The sequence below is a fragment of the Tasmannia lanceolata genome, unplaced genomic scaffold, assembly GCF_043159265.1.
Source record: "Tasmannia lanceolata isolate RefF3 unplaced genomic scaffold, GAP_Taslan_0.1 ptg000016l, whole genome shotgun sequence".
Lineage (NCBI taxonomy): Eukaryota > Viridiplantae > Streptophyta > Magnoliopsida > Canellales > Winteraceae > Tasmannia > Tasmannia lanceolata.
The window spans coordinates 3788556-3803982 of NW_027518693.1; the positions used below are offsets into that span (position 1 = coordinate 3788556).

Here is a 15427-nt window from a genome sequence, read left to right on the forward strand (position 1 = left end):
CATATTGAATGCTCACAAGGAGCATTCCACAATTGATGTTCTGCAGATTTAAGTTGCCACTTCAGCTAGAACATCCTAACTTGAGCTTCATGCCGCCATCAATGAGGCCTATGGCAATTCGGTGGTCCCCCATATCACATTAGTACTGATCCTTTTAAGCAATGTAAAATATGAATGGGCAAAAGTACCAAGTGGGGCCACTTTTTCAATAATCTGAACAATTTACCTGCTTAGGCCATGCCATGGATGGGCCATTCTAATGGAGGTAGATTCTGACATGTGTCTCACCAGTAGCAAGCCCTAGCAAATTAATAACTCTAACAAATAGGATCATTGAACAAGTAGGCCCCACTTGCACTTTTGTCTCCACATTTTCTTTTGGAAATACCCACATGCATCATATGACTAACAGATTTCATTATCACGATTGCTTACAATCCCATAATAAGATAAAACAGAAAACAGGGTATTCTTCAACATTGTAGCCGCTTGAAGATCTCAAAGAAATGGATGCCATTCAAGAGAAGTCCTGATCGCTCTTTAGTATCCCTTAAACAGCTATAATTTTTGAAATAATCTTGCTATATCAGTTCGAAGTCGATCAACCCATGAATCACCATAATTCAGTCCATATTTGATCTTGAAACCCACAAAAGTAACTGGGTTTATACTTTATACCAAATAATGCAACCATGGCTTCTGCAGTTAGAATATCCAAGTTCTAATTTGGGATTATACGAGAAAACACAATTAAGTGAAAGGCATATAATCTCTGAAACTATTTCCACTGCCTACCGTTTTTGAGCTGTAAACAGATGCACAACAATACATGAACATGTGCTCAAAATTTTCCCTATTCAAAAGCTCTGATACAAGAAGATAATGGGTTTTGAAGTTCTAACTTACCATTGAAGATTTTCAACATTGGACATGATAAACATCAACTTAAATAAGCTTCTTCTTTTGAAAGAATCTCTTCAAGTGCCACAATTGCAAAGCTGAAACCCCTATGCAAACACCCAAAGACATGATGCTGAACCATGCCACTCTAGCATTTGTTAGTTCACTTACTTCCCTCATCTCTGCTTCCCTGTATTCAAATATTAGTAGTTATCAAAACCTACAATAGCATAAATGGGAAGTATACTAAGCACTTTGAACTACAATAAAAGATATATTACCTGCTCTTGAGATATAATAAATTCTCATGGATGGCCTCTACTGCCCCTTCTAGTTTCCTTAGCTCAAGCTCAATACCCTAAATTACCAGCCAACAATCAAATATAAATTCAGATAAAATTGTGTTGAACACATAATCTTTCAGTAAAATAAGCAGAGTGTTAGTGTTTTACCTCAATCTTTTCTTTTCTTGCAACAGAGTCCCAGTCCCTTGCCGCGATTCCAATTTTCCAGTCAATGTTGACACTAACTCCCTCGGCTTGATGGTGGCTATCAATCCAAAAACAAGCAAGGTAGTTGCCAGCCTCACTAGTCGTAAATGCAAACTGGCCTACTGTCACATTTTCTTTGTGATGAACTGTGTTTCCATAGGGGGATGTTACCTGAAAAAGAACAAATTTCTCTTGCTATTTTTAAGAAGTACACAGAAAAGCTTGCTGACCTCAAATCACCAACTTCAGAAGATAAATAAACAACTACTGCTATTTTTAAAGAACTAATAAGGTAATAATCATGGACTGTTATAAATTGATATGCACTAACTGACAAAGGTTTTGTGTTGGAATTTGAGAACTGCAACTTTTGGAAACCAATTCCTCGGCCATCACCAGCTACGTATTGTAAATTAGAATCGCGTTGTAAGATATATCGAGCAGAAACACGGGTCTGAAAACTTGGTCTGCAACAAACTCAAAAGTCTCACTACCAATCTGCTCTTGTCGGCCAACTATGAAAAGGGGAATAGGTCTTGACTTTAGACCTTTAGATCGTAGATTCAACAGTTCAAGGATTGGTATACCAAGAAATCTCTTCGAAACTATGACAAGGGCAATCTGAAGTCTCTTTACTCCTGTTGCCTAAACTTTGAAGTGGACAACAGATGCAACTGGATGCCATGTTGCATCAGAGGTGCTCTGTGTGATGAGGATTTCCAATTAAATTGAGTTTGCTTGGGGCAACTAGTTAAAGTGAAATTCAGAAAACATGACAACATAAATCTATTTTAGAAACTTTCATTGCTTATTTGTGCTAAATATCAATCGGAGGTTATAATTTCTCTGACGCAGACTCTACTGGGTTTTTTTTTTTTTTTTTTTTTTTTCCGAATGGCCTTTCCTGGGTTATTGTTCACCCACAGATTGTACAGAGTTGGTGCTTTGGGGTGCATGAGACATGATAATCCCATTGTGAAGCGCTTGTTTCATATCAGCGTAAAATCTTCCGTGTGAGTGTGAACTTTCTCCCACTGTTTTCACATACCTTATCACTGTTTCGTTGCACAGCCAAAATGGAACATCTTTTAAACAATTGTGGTTCAATTTATGTTGAAGTTCAACAGTAAGTATGAAACTTAGCAATTTTCATACCCAAGCTTTTTTTTAATGCTACTTGAACAAGCTGTTAACTGATAGGTTTAATATATGTGAAGATTTTCCTTACAGGTGTGCAAAGCTTCAAGATGCACACAAGTTTAACCAGTTAAAGGTACTTAATAGATTGCATCTCTGGTTTAGGGGCAAGAAAGAAAAGTTATTCATAATCCTATTCCAACCTATTTGTGTATACAGTGAACTTTTTAATGCATAACAAGGTCCACTCCATGCAGCTTCAAATAACCACCACACTGCAGAAATGTAAAAGCTACAGGTGTCAGATACACACGTTGAATGGAATGATGACAGAACTTCTAACTAAGGCTCTTCTCTGCATGCATCCTACTCATACTATGGTCATACTTTTTTTAGAATTACTAATACTATCTTTATAGTTCTATCTGGTTTTATATAGATACTATAATTAAGTGATTAAATTGTATGGATATACTTCAGTTCCAGGTTTCTGTATTATATATAAACTTTAATTCTAACATTTTATGTTAGAACACGAACCTAAATCCTCCCGCCATGATGTCATTTTACTTGTGTATCTCTTTGGTTTGCTTGTTTTATGTGTGTGTTTTTCCTTGTAAATTGACCATCTCAGTCATCTTTTCAAAAAAATTGGTTATCATTCAAAGGAGAAAAAAAAACACGAATCTAAATCCGTAGATTATCCGCAATCGAAATACTAGGGTTGCAACTAGGGTAGGCAGGTCGAGTTTTCCATAACCCCTACCTAATTTCTCGAGTTGGGTCGAGTCGAGTTTTTTTTTTTTTTAAATGGTAGCCAACTTATTGAAAAGTGACCGAGATGGTCAAAGTACTAAGGAAAATACCAAATAGGAAAGGAAAGCACAAAGCAAAGATACAGAATTAAGGGGGGAGGGAATCATAAAGAACTAGCAGATCGTTAGAAAACTCCCTCTCTCGCAAGACGATTGGCCACTTGGTTGGTAGAGTGACGAAGGAGGTTTTTGGGATTTCTTAAGCCACCTTATGGCATTCATGGAGTCTCCTTCTATTATTGCATTCGGGTTGAGTTTTTATTTATGGGAAAACCCAAGATTCATAAACCTGACCCTATTCGGGGTAGTTTCTCGGGTCGGGTCGGGTCGGGTCGGGTTTGGTTTTTAATGTTTAGCTTAGGATAGTGACTAATTTCAAAGATTGTAGAAAACAACAAATCTTCACACCAAAGATCTCTCAATTCAAGTCATCAAGTGCATAAATTTAAGAAGGAAACTGCTTTTTCAGATCACAAACTTGATCACCCCCGTGATAACAATTATATCAAATAATTTGTCATGTTATTCAAGAGATGTTTAAAAATGTCATAGTACATCTATAAGAGCTGGGTCGGATTTCGGGGTATCGGAATTTTTTTCTTTAAACCTGACCCGACCCAATATTGGCTTGGACTTTTCTACCTGAAACACAACCCAACCCAAGACCCATGATTTCCTAACCCAACCCAGCATATTTATGGTTCAGGTCAATGTGGTTCAGGTTTGACCCAACCCAAGTTACAACCTTACAAAATACCATGAACAGCCAAGGTAATGCACCCACTGGATGTCTGGATGGTGCAGCTAAAAATCATCACCTTTAGTTGATTGATGGATCCAGTCTTCCCTTTGAAAATGTGCTCGTTGGATGTTTTCCAGACAACCCAAAAGATAGTTGTGAACGCACAATTCCAAAAGATAGCCGCGAATGCACAGTTTCAAAGAACCTTTCCGTTTGAAGGCCATTGAAAGAAAAAAAGCTCCATAAGTCAATCAATTCGCCAAATGTCTTGGGTATCACTCAAGGCAAACCAAATAATTAGAAACGATTTCACAAATCTGAGATCATGCAGTGAAAAAGAATGTGATGAATAGATTTCGTATTGACACAAACCCGAACACCTGTTAATGATAAAGTGCTTCTTGCTGATAAACGTGATAATCTTATACGGAAGGCAGTCCAACAAAAAGCCAAAAGTCTGGGCGGCACATTGAAAGACAAAATAGTGACGATCATAGCCTGACTATCACGGCTATCAACAAGATAATCATAGAATGATTTGACTGAAATTACATCAAGTGGACTCCCAAGCCAAATTTGCCTATCACAACTGCTTGGCCACAAGTTGTCTCCAAAAGCGTGGTAAGCTCAGCCAAAGCACCAATCTCATGATCAAAGAAGTTCCTTCTAAACTAGAATTTTCAAAAGGTCCTACTCCCCTCTCGATCAAAGGAGTCAGCCACGCTCACACTTGGCTCGATTACCACTCTGAAGATGCTGGGAAATGCCTCATTGAGGGGACGCGAGTCGCACCAAATGTCCATTCAAAATCAAATTCTATCTCCTTGACCGACTCTGAATCTAATGCAGGTAGCAAACTTGGGCGAAAGGCTCAAGATGCCACTCCAAACACTCTGAGGGAGGGTTAGTCATGACGCATTTACAAGGTCTTTGGCGGATTTAAAGAATCCGCTGTTAGTTGTATATGACTTTTGTCGGGAATTTTTAAATGTGCCCTTAGTTGGAATTTCTGAAAAGTCACGAACTTTACACGAGGCGCAAACTTAAAGTTCGAGTTATAAGTAAAAAGCTCACTCATAATGTTCACCTCACATAGGTGAAACTTAAAAATGTCTGTGACATCACGCAAAACCCATCTCTACGCCCAATCTTGTGCTACCCTAATCTCACAACCTTCTTCGTCTCCCTCCTTGGGTTGTCTCTCCCCTGGTCACGATTCCAGCTATCCATTTGTCTCCCTCCTTTTGGTGTGTTCCTTGACATCTCTCACCAGTCAGTGACCCTCCCTCCCTCCCTTAGCAACCCTTCCAGAGAATCAAATCTGGAGTTCAGAAGGAAGCCCTCTGAAGCCCCCACATCTGCTCACGTTTTGGGCATTCCATCTTCATCCTTTCTTGATTTTAACTTCTTGTATTTTCAGCCACAATAGACTCTTCTACCATCTCAGACATCACCCTAGGGTTGGAAACTCATATACAAGTCTCTGGTTTTTGTTTTTTGTTTTTTTGAGGAAAATGTAAGGTATTGTTTTTGTATCATGTTTTTCCTTCTGTTCTTTGAATCTTGGTTGTGATTGGTGATGATGAAATACCCATTTGGGTAAAACGCTTGCAGTTGAATCCAGCAAGCCAAAAAGGTTGGAAACCCATTTGGCTAAAAAGGTCGGAAGCCCGTATCCCATTCAAAGCAGCAACATCTTGAGAGCAATTCTATTGAAAGCCAACCATACTCCCATTGGAGATTGGACCATCTAACCTTGCAAAAACCAGCTCAATGTCCGTGACTCTAATTAGTTTCCGCTGGATTCCCCGGAGTCCGCACATTAAAGACCAAGTCATCCAAGATTCATGGATAGTTTGTCAGGGTCTTGAAAACCCGCACCCTGATTGGTCCAACTAGCATCATCTTTAGAGGCCACACATCCAACCACCCTATGTAGTGCCATACTTATGCGCAAAACCCCTCAAGAGGAAGTCATCATCCTCCAAAAATCTCCACAACCATTTGCCCAGCTATCAAGGTTCATAAATTGATTGCGTCTGATACCCAAAACTCCATTCTTCTTAGGCCAGCAAATGATATTCTAGTTAACTAATTGGTACTTTTCTCTTCCGAAGTGTTTCAAAGAATTTTACTAGAAGCTCTCAAGCATGTTGGCCACACTAATCGGGCACTTAAACAGGGAGAAGTAGTGATTGGCATAGGTCCAAGGACAGCCTTGATCAAGGTAATCCTTCCACCCAAGGATAGCAAGCTTTTTTTCTTCCACGTACTCAACCTTCTCTCCAGTCCAACTAGCATCATCTTTAGAGGCCACACATCCAACCACCCTATGTAGTGTCATACTTATGTGCAAAACCCCTCAAGAGGAAGTCATCATCCTCCCAAAATCTCCATAACCATTTGCCCAGCTATCAAGGTTCATAAATTGAATGCGTCTAATACCCAAAACTCCATTCTTCTTAGGCCAGCAAATGATATTCCAGTTAACTAATTGGTACTTTTCTCTTTCGAAGTGTTTCAAAGAATTTGACTAGAAGCTTTCAAGCATGTTGGCCACACTAATTGGGCACTTAAACAGGGAGAAGTAGTGACTGGCATAGGTCCAAGGACCGCCTTGATCAAGGTAATCCTTCCACCCAAGGATAGCAAGCTTTTTTTCCACGTAGCCAACCTTCTCTCCAGTCTCTCCACCACCAAGTCCCACAAAGCTGCAGATGCATGCCCCCCCCCCCCCCCAACACACACACACACAAGGGCAAATAAGAGTATAATACTAACGGATAAAAGAAGATTACTCTTCAACATATTACACATTTCTTAGTTTATAACTCATTAGCACTTCAAAGTTTATTAATGTGCAAGCAAGCCAACTTGTACAATTGAAAATTTATAAAGGCCTCCCTATATGTAATTGCTGAGAGCAGAACTTTGGCAGAGGTCACCTTGGCGAGTGGAGCAAAGGTCCCTTTGTTGTTGTTTTTTTAATGGTACAAAGGTTCCTTCGTTGTCGATCTTATAAGTCTGAGCATCAACCAATTTGGCCGTATACTACTTTTCAGATTAATCTAGCTTGTTTATGTGCATGTGCACCCATTTGCAGCCAATTAGTATGCTTCCTTTTGGGAGCATCACAAGACCCAAGTCCTAGCTTTCTCTAGTGCCCCTATTTCTTTTCTGTAATTCTTCTGGAATGAGGCTAGAACCAAGCTTCTGCGTAACTAAATGAAATAGTAGAGACGAAGGCCTTAAACTCAAGCTCATTAGGTGCCTTGTTTTACTTTTGTAGCTTTCTTAATCATTTAAATCAGAATTCATTCAGTCAGAGCCCTGGAAGCAATCTTTGGTTGGCATGGGAAATGTCCGACACTAATTTAAGATTCTCTGTCCAGCAAACAACCCCAACGAGGAGATTCTTCTCACTACGACAGCTTATGCGATCCAAGGACCTGCATATTTTATTAACTGTAACATGCCCACCATTTTCAATAATGGTGTAGTTCTTTGTTTTTCCGTGGTTTTTTTATTTTGTTCTCGAGGATCAATACCCATGCATGGTCATAAATGAAGTTGATATACTTTTTGGTCGTTCCAAGTACTAGGTTGATGAATGTAGTGTCCTCCAACGTGATATTGATGTCGCCAAATATGATTTCTAGTGAGACATTTCTTCTCTTAAGCTGGTTCATGCAAAATACGTGGGGCTTGTTGTATTGTTAGCTTTGAGTAGAACTATGATTTATTATCTAAGTTTTCATCAATGACCTTGTTGATTAGTTTTTCTAGGTGCTTTGCAAAGCAGCAGCTTTCTTTGCACCTGATGATAGTAAAAAAGGAAGCTTCTTAGTGTCTTCAGTGCCTGCCCAACCATCAGATATGAGAATATACCCTTTTCATTCCCTTGTAATAATAATTAAATGGTTTCAACCTACTTTTGGTCTGTGGGTCCATCGCCACATTATTCATTGGGAGGATTAAAATTACATAATGTAGGGTGTGGTACTTCAGCACTTCAACTCCTAGCTTCACAATGCTATTGTGTGATTATTTAGATTATGGGATATTATCTCATTGCGTAAAATAGTGGTTCTATACATGAAATGTTTATAGTGGGCTAGTTACCAATTTACCTTGGACCCTTCCAACGCTACATCTTATGATTTGGTTGGTTTTTTTTAATGATGAGATTTATTAAAAAAAGGAGAGAAAAGGGACCCAGGGCCGAGATGTTCAAGGCAGACAAGCAGGGAGAATGGTCTAAATACAATCACCCTAAAGGGGGAAGATGATCAAACATCTCATGAGCAACTTTGAAAATATCACTACAGGCCCACCCATTAGCTTCACCATTGGCGAAATGGAAAAAGATGTTGGAACTCAATCACGTGCCCCTCTACAGTCTCCAAGATCACCTCAATAGTCATCGACATATCTCCAAGGGAAGCCTTTTGAAGCTTCACCCAGCAGCTTATAAGGTAGGGCATCTAAAGGCACACCGACACCTAGGCAAGACATGATTATGATTTGACACTTGCTTGTCAATCTAGATGGTGGTAGGGGTTGGTGGTAGAGGTGTAAACCCTATTAAATCATCAATACTTTCTACTACCTCCTCACCATGAAGAAATCTGATCATAATCAACTGCGTAAAAGGAATGCCATTAAGAACTCTTTTTTCTTCCACCTTCCTCATTTCCTCTTCACTTATACTCTCTCTTATAAGTTCTCAGCCCATAAATGGATCACCCATGTCGATTTCAATATCTAAATATAATTTTTGTAGGATAGTGTTGCAACTTCTGATGACACGACCATGTAACATGTAGTGTTTGCACTGGGCCTAGACTCTAGAGTATAACTCAGGAAAATTATTCTCTAGTGTTAGTTCGTCTACCTTAACCAATCAAATGATTCATCCACACATTTGTGAGTCAAATGCTGTGAAAGAGTAGTAAAGGCGCATAAGACATGCATTTGTGAAAATTTGTGAATTCCACACATTTTACAACAAAATATAATAAAGGGATTAACATCCTTCTACAGGCGTCTCTATCAAAACCCATCGACTGTTTTCAAATTTCATAAATCAGCACTGAATTCAACCTAAAAGCCTCATGGTGCTAAGACCACTGCATGATTCCATGGACTTGCTCTAGCAAAGTTAGCATTATTCATTCTCTTTGCCACCTCTTTGAGAATGGAGAATTAGGACATACAATTGGTGGGTAAATTTGATGAAGGAGCCTTAATCAAAGATATATGACCACCACAATATAGTAAGCTCCATTTCAACCCAACCAACTTCCTATGCTCTTCCAAGGACTGTATTTCATAATGATCTAACACCCACTTACATGACACATAACAAGTAACCAACACCCACAAATCTAAAATGCATAATTCTACAGTAACTATCTTGTAACTAAATCACATACACCATAACATGCGCGTATCAAATTTTAAATTCAAAACTGTGTTTTTGCACGCAAAGGTGGACTGTCCCATCCTTCGAAGTGGGTTGAGAGGCTGATCAAGATCAATCAAGTTGTGAACCGATTTGGGTTTGTAACACTCGTGACAAATAATTCCTCAACTTCATGCAATCAATCTTAATCATAAAAAATTAAAAAAAAAAAAAAAAAAAAAAACAGATTTAATCCAGACCCATATTCAGAAACAGGAAAAAAAAAAACCCAATTGACCAAGAAAACCCAAATCAGGGAAAAAGTGGTAATAGATTGAGAAACCAAGTGGGATCTAGGGATTTTACCTTGGCTGAAATGGTTGGAGCATCATGTGTTCCATCATCTGAGATAACAGAGTAATCAGCCAAGACAACAACGTTGGTCTGGATTTCTTCCGAGACGCACTTGGTTCCTGACGCAGGGAGATTCAACCATATGGCTTTAGAAAATGGAAGACCCATTAAGCAAAGTATCAAAACCAGGGTGCGTATAGTAGTATCCCCGGACATCCTCAGTCCCAATTCAGAAAACCCTATTTTTGTTTGTTAGGTTTGAAGGAGAAGAAGAATGGTCCAAAGGCGAGGGAGAAAAAAACTAGGATCTATTTTTCTGGGTTTTGTTTGGTTCTTCTTTCAAAGTTTCACGTTTGCTTCTGGTGTCATCTGATGGGTCCCACCATGGCTCCTAAAATCAAATTGATCAGATAATTCTGACCGTTCAATTTATTTTAAGAAAACCCAGTAAGGGTCAGGATCATTCAATGGTGAAGGTCCATGTACCCGTGAATTACAATAATACTTAATGTTAAAAAATTGGAGTGTAGTAGGTAATTTTTTTTGGATCCTACCAAATATGTTCATGGATCCTAGTAGTGTGTCTAAGTCCTGTCCATTTAACTCCCAACACATGTTTTAATAAATGCACTAACCCAGCTTGTCTTTTCTGTTTGGCTTGTCAAAGCTTTCGGGGACTATTATAACGTTTGACAGAAGAGTTTGTACACTTAAAAAACTGAGTTGGTGTAATTATTAAAACACGGTTGTGCTGTATATCATTACCCATTGAGAAATGAAACATTTAAGGTACTCTATAATATGATCATCTCAATTTTTCCCCTCTGAAAAACTTACTAAAAAAACATATATTTTTGGGATTTGCTAGGGTTCGTCGCAGAAGGCATTCCACAGCTGGCTTGACATGCAGCCACATCGTGAATGAAGACAACAGCTTTTGTCTCCATTCGTGACATAGCCGTGAAATGCCTTTTGCGATGGATGCTAGCAAAATGTCGTGTGGGCGTGAAACCTTTCAAAAAGTACCACGGACCCAATTAATAAGATGATCCAAACCGTTCATTTCCTAGACCACAACGTAAATAAGATGTATCCCATAAGTCATCTCTATTGTGGCCCAGCAGATGAACAGTTTGGATCATCTTATTAAGTGGGCCATATGCCCACAGAAAAAGGTGCGGGAGATTAAGTTTTGCCTAATTTTTTGAAGGCAAGAGGATCTGATTCGGGTGGTTTTCATTCTCCTGTTTCCACCTGTTTCATTTGCTCTTACAACTTGGGAATTATAATGGTTTTGGAACAACAGAGGTGCAATTGGGCCAAGTTCACACTCAATTGCCCAAACTTAAGTTCATCACTAATCCCGATTTGTTGGGCGTATTTATTGGATCATAACATGTACGTTGACAGCTATAGTTCCTAAGAGAAATTATATGATGCCCGACCATGAGAATGTAAAGGGTGGGTAGAGAAAAAACCTGCAGCCTTGGTTTTTGAACCAAGGAAAAGTCAGTAAAAGGGCTTTCTCTTGAATTAAAAATCAAAGGAAGAGATGGTTTTCTCTCTCCGCCCTTTATAATCTCACGGTCGGAAATCATATAATTTCTCTAGTGCACGAGAACTAGAGAAATTATCTCACGGTCGGGCATCATATAAGTTCTCGTGCACTAGAGAAATTATATGATTCCCGACCGTGAGAATGTAAAGGGCGGGTAGAGACAAAACCTGCAGCCTTGGTTTTTGAACCAAGGAAAAGTAAGAAAAATGGCTTTCTCTTGGATTAAAAATCAAGGGAGAGATGGTTTTCTCTCTCCGCTCTTTATAATCTCACGGTCGGGCATCATATAAGTTCTCATGCACTAGAGAAATTATATGATGTCCGACCGTGAGAATGTAAAGGGCGGGTAGAGACAAAACCTGCAGCCTTGGTTTTTTTAACCAAGGAAAAGTCAGAAAAAGAGCTTTCTCTTGGATTAAAAATCAAGGGAGAGATGGTTTTCTCTCTCCGCCCTTTATAATCTCACGGTCGGGCATCATATAAGTTCTCATGCACTAGAGAAATTATATGATTTCCGACCGTGAGAATGTAAATGGCGGGTAGAGCCAAACCTGCGGCCTTGGTTTTTTAACCAAGGAAAAGTCAGAAAAAGGGCTTTCTCTTGAATTAAAAATCAAGGGAGAGATGATTTTCTCTTTCCGCCCTTTATAATCTCACGGTCGGGCGTCATATAAGTTCTCATGCACTAGAGAAATTATATGATGCCTGACCATGAGAATGAAAATGGCGGGTAGAGACAAAACCTGCAGTCTTGGTTTTTGAACCAAGGAAAAGTCAGAAAAATGCTTTCTTTTGGATTAAAAATCAAGGGAGAGATGGTTTTCTCTCTCTGCCCTTTATAATCTCACGGTCAGGCATCATATAAGTTCTCATGCATTAGAGAAATTATATGATTTCCGACCGTGAGAATATAAAGGGCAGGTAGAGCCAAAATCTGCAGCGTTGGTTTTTTAACCAAGGAAAAGTAAGAAAAAGGGCTTTCTCTTCAATTAAAAATTAAGGGAGAGATGGTTTTCTCTCTCCGCCCTTTATAATCTCACGGTCGGGCGTCATATAAGTTCTCATGCACTAGAGAAATTATATGATGCCCGACCGTGAGAATGTAAAGGACCGTGAGAATGTAAAGGGCGGGTAGAGACAAAACCTGCAGCCTTGGTTTTTGAACCAAGGAAAAGTCAAAAAAAGGCTTTCTTTTGGATTAAAAATCCAGGGAGAGATGATTTTCTCTCTCTGCCCTTTATAATCTCACGGTCGGGCATCATATAAGTTCTCATGCACTAGAGAAATTATATGATTTCCGACCGTGAGAATATAAAGGGTGGGTAGAGCCAAAACCTGCAGCCTTGGTTTTTTAACCAAGGAAAAGTCAGAAAAAGGGCTTTGTCTTGGATTAAAAATCAAGGGAGAGATGGTTTTCTCTCTCCATCCTTTATAATCTCACAGTCGGGCGTCTTATAAGTTCTCATGCACTAGAGAAATTATATGATGCCCGACTGTGAGAATGTAAAGGGCGAGTAGAGACAAAACCTGCGGCCTTGGTTTTTGAACCAGGGAAAAGTCAGAAAAAGGCTTTCGTTTGAATTAAAAATCCAGGGAGAGATGGTTCTCTCTCTGCCCTTTATAATCTCACGGTCGGGCATCTTATAAATTCTCATGCACTAGAAAAATTATATGATTTCCGACCGTGAGAATATAAAGGGCAGGTAGAGCCTAAACCTGCAGCCTTGATTTTTTAACTAAGGAAAAGTCAGAAAAAGGGCTTTCTCTTGGATTAAAAATCAAGGGAGAGATGGTTTTCTTTCTCCACCCTTTATAATCTCACGGTCGGGCATCGTATAAGTTCTCATGCACTAGAGAAATTATATGATGCCCGAACGTGAGAATGTAAAGGGCTGGTAGAGACAAAACCTGCAGTCTTGGTTTTTGAACCAAGGAAAAGTCAGAAAAAATGCTTTCTCTTGGATTAAAAATCAAGGGAGAGATGGTTTTCTCTCTCTGCCCTTCATAATCTCACGGTCGGGCATCATTCAAGTTCTCATGCACTAGAGAAATTATATGATTTCGGACCATGAGAATGTAAATGGTGGGTAGAGTCAAACCTGCGGCCTTGATTTTTTAACCAAGGAAAAGTCAGAAAAAGGGCTTTCTCTTGGATTAAAAATTAAGGGAGAGATGGTTTTCTCTCTCCGCCCTTTATAATCTCACGGTCGGGCGTCATATAAGTTCTCATGCATTAGAGAAATTATATGATGCCCGACCGTGAGAATGTAAAGGGCAGGTAGAGACAAAACCTGCAGCCTTGGTTTTTGAACTAAAGAAAAGTCAGAAAAGGGCTTTCTCTTGGATTAAAAATCAAGGGAGAGATGGTTTTCTCTCTCCGCCCTTTATAATCTCACGGTCGGGCATCATATAAGTTCTCATGCACTAGAGAAATTATATGATGCCCGACCGTGAGAATGTAAAGGGCGGGTAGAGAGAAAACATGCTGCCTTGATTTTTGAACCAAGGAAAAGTCAGAAAAAGGGCTTTCTCTTGGATTAAAAATCAAGGGAGAGATGGTTTTCTCTCTCCGCCCTTTATAATCTCACGATCGGGCATCATATAAGTTCTCATGCACTAGAGAAATTATATGATGCCTGACCGTGAGAATGTAAAGGGCGGGTAGAGAGAAAACATGGTGCCTTGGTTTTTGAACCAAGGAAAAGTCAGAAAAAGGGCTTTCTCTTGGATTAAAAATCAAGAGAGATATGGTTTTCTCTCTCTGTCCTTTATAATCTTACGGTCGTGCATCATATAAGTTCTCATGCACTAGAGAAATTTTATGATTTCTGACCTTGAGAATGTAAAGGGCGGGTAGAGCCAAAACTTGGAGCCTTGGTTTTCGAATCAAGGAAAAGTCAGAAAATGGGCTTTCTCTTGGATTAAAAATCAAGGGACAGATGATTTTCTCTCTCCGCCCTTTATAATCTCACGGTGGAGCACCACATAAGTTCTCATACACTAGAGAAATTATATAATGCCCGACCGTGGGAATGTAAAGGGCAGGTAGGGAGAAAACCTGCAGCCTTGGTTTTTGAACCAAGGAAAAGTTAGAAAAAGGGCTTTCTCTTAGATTAAAAATCAAGGGAGAGATGGTTTTCTTTCTCCGCCCTTTATAATCTCACGTAGAGTAGGCAAGTGTTGGCTGAACCACGTTAAATTGTTGTGCCTTTGTATGTTTGTGTGTGTTGTTTTCCCTTCATTGTGCAAGCCTCATTTGTACATTGTGTGTGAGATCTGGCTGACTAAATCCTGGCACATTTGGTGCCGTCACCGGTATTTGAAGAAGTGAAAAATTGAGCCCGTGACAACTAACATGATTGGAGGTTAGGATTGTATGAGGTAATTTTTGGATTATAGGAGATCCACACCAAGGACTATCAGATGGATGGTTGAGATCAGTCAGAAGTGAGCGCGTCGTATTGAAGCATTCACCCACTGGCAATTTCGGAACGTCTTTTCTTAGAGATGTTTTTTCGCTCTCCTAGTAGGATAATGCGCCCCCCCATTTTTTAACGTGATTTGACGTCAAAAAGCGTTAAATTAATAAAGTCTGCTCATGAGAGAGAGAGAGAGAGAGAGAGAGAGAGAGAGAGAGAGAGAGAGAGGTACCTTGCCGGACGGGAAGGAGGTTGTCGGAGTGTCTTTTCTCATCGGAGAAGATGAGAATGGCAGAGGCTAGGGTTTCTGCTTGTGAAAAAGTTGTGCCCGATGTATTTTCCTCCGCGGGAAAAGAAATGAAATCGCGCCTATTTGGGAGGAAATGAAGTCTCGTGTTAGCGAGAAAACCGAAATTCCACGTATTTCTTTTCACATTACCACGTAGATAAATATGCTTTCTTGAGAGAGCAAGTGAACATCCAATTGTAGGGTTTCTCAGGAAAAAAAAAAACGCACTATTCCTTTCTTTTCTCACCGCAGGAGCGCAAGTGAACAGGTCCTGAGAGTGGAGCGCAAGCAAAATCCCCCTTTTTCTTCATATCTTTC

General features: G+C 39.6%; 1 protein-coding gene across 1 annotated transcript; it reads right to left on the reverse strand.

The window, feature by feature from the left end:
• Positions 1 to 742: 742 nt before the first annotated feature.
• LOC143847821 (transmembrane emp24 domain-containing protein p24delta3-like) lies at positions 743 to 10167 on the reverse strand. The gene is made up of 4 exons (XM_077356600.1): positions 9856 to 10167; positions 1353 to 1562; positions 1182 to 1258; positions 743 to 1090 (listed from the first exon to the last, which is right to left on the reverse strand). The coding sequence occupies exons 1-4, from the start codon at positions 10057 to 10059 to the stop codon at positions 946 to 948; spliced, it is 636 nt and encodes a 211-aa protein (XP_077212715.1). The 5' UTR covers positions 10060 to 10167; the 3' UTR covers positions 743 to 945.
• Positions 10168 to 15427: the final 5260 nt, after the last annotated feature.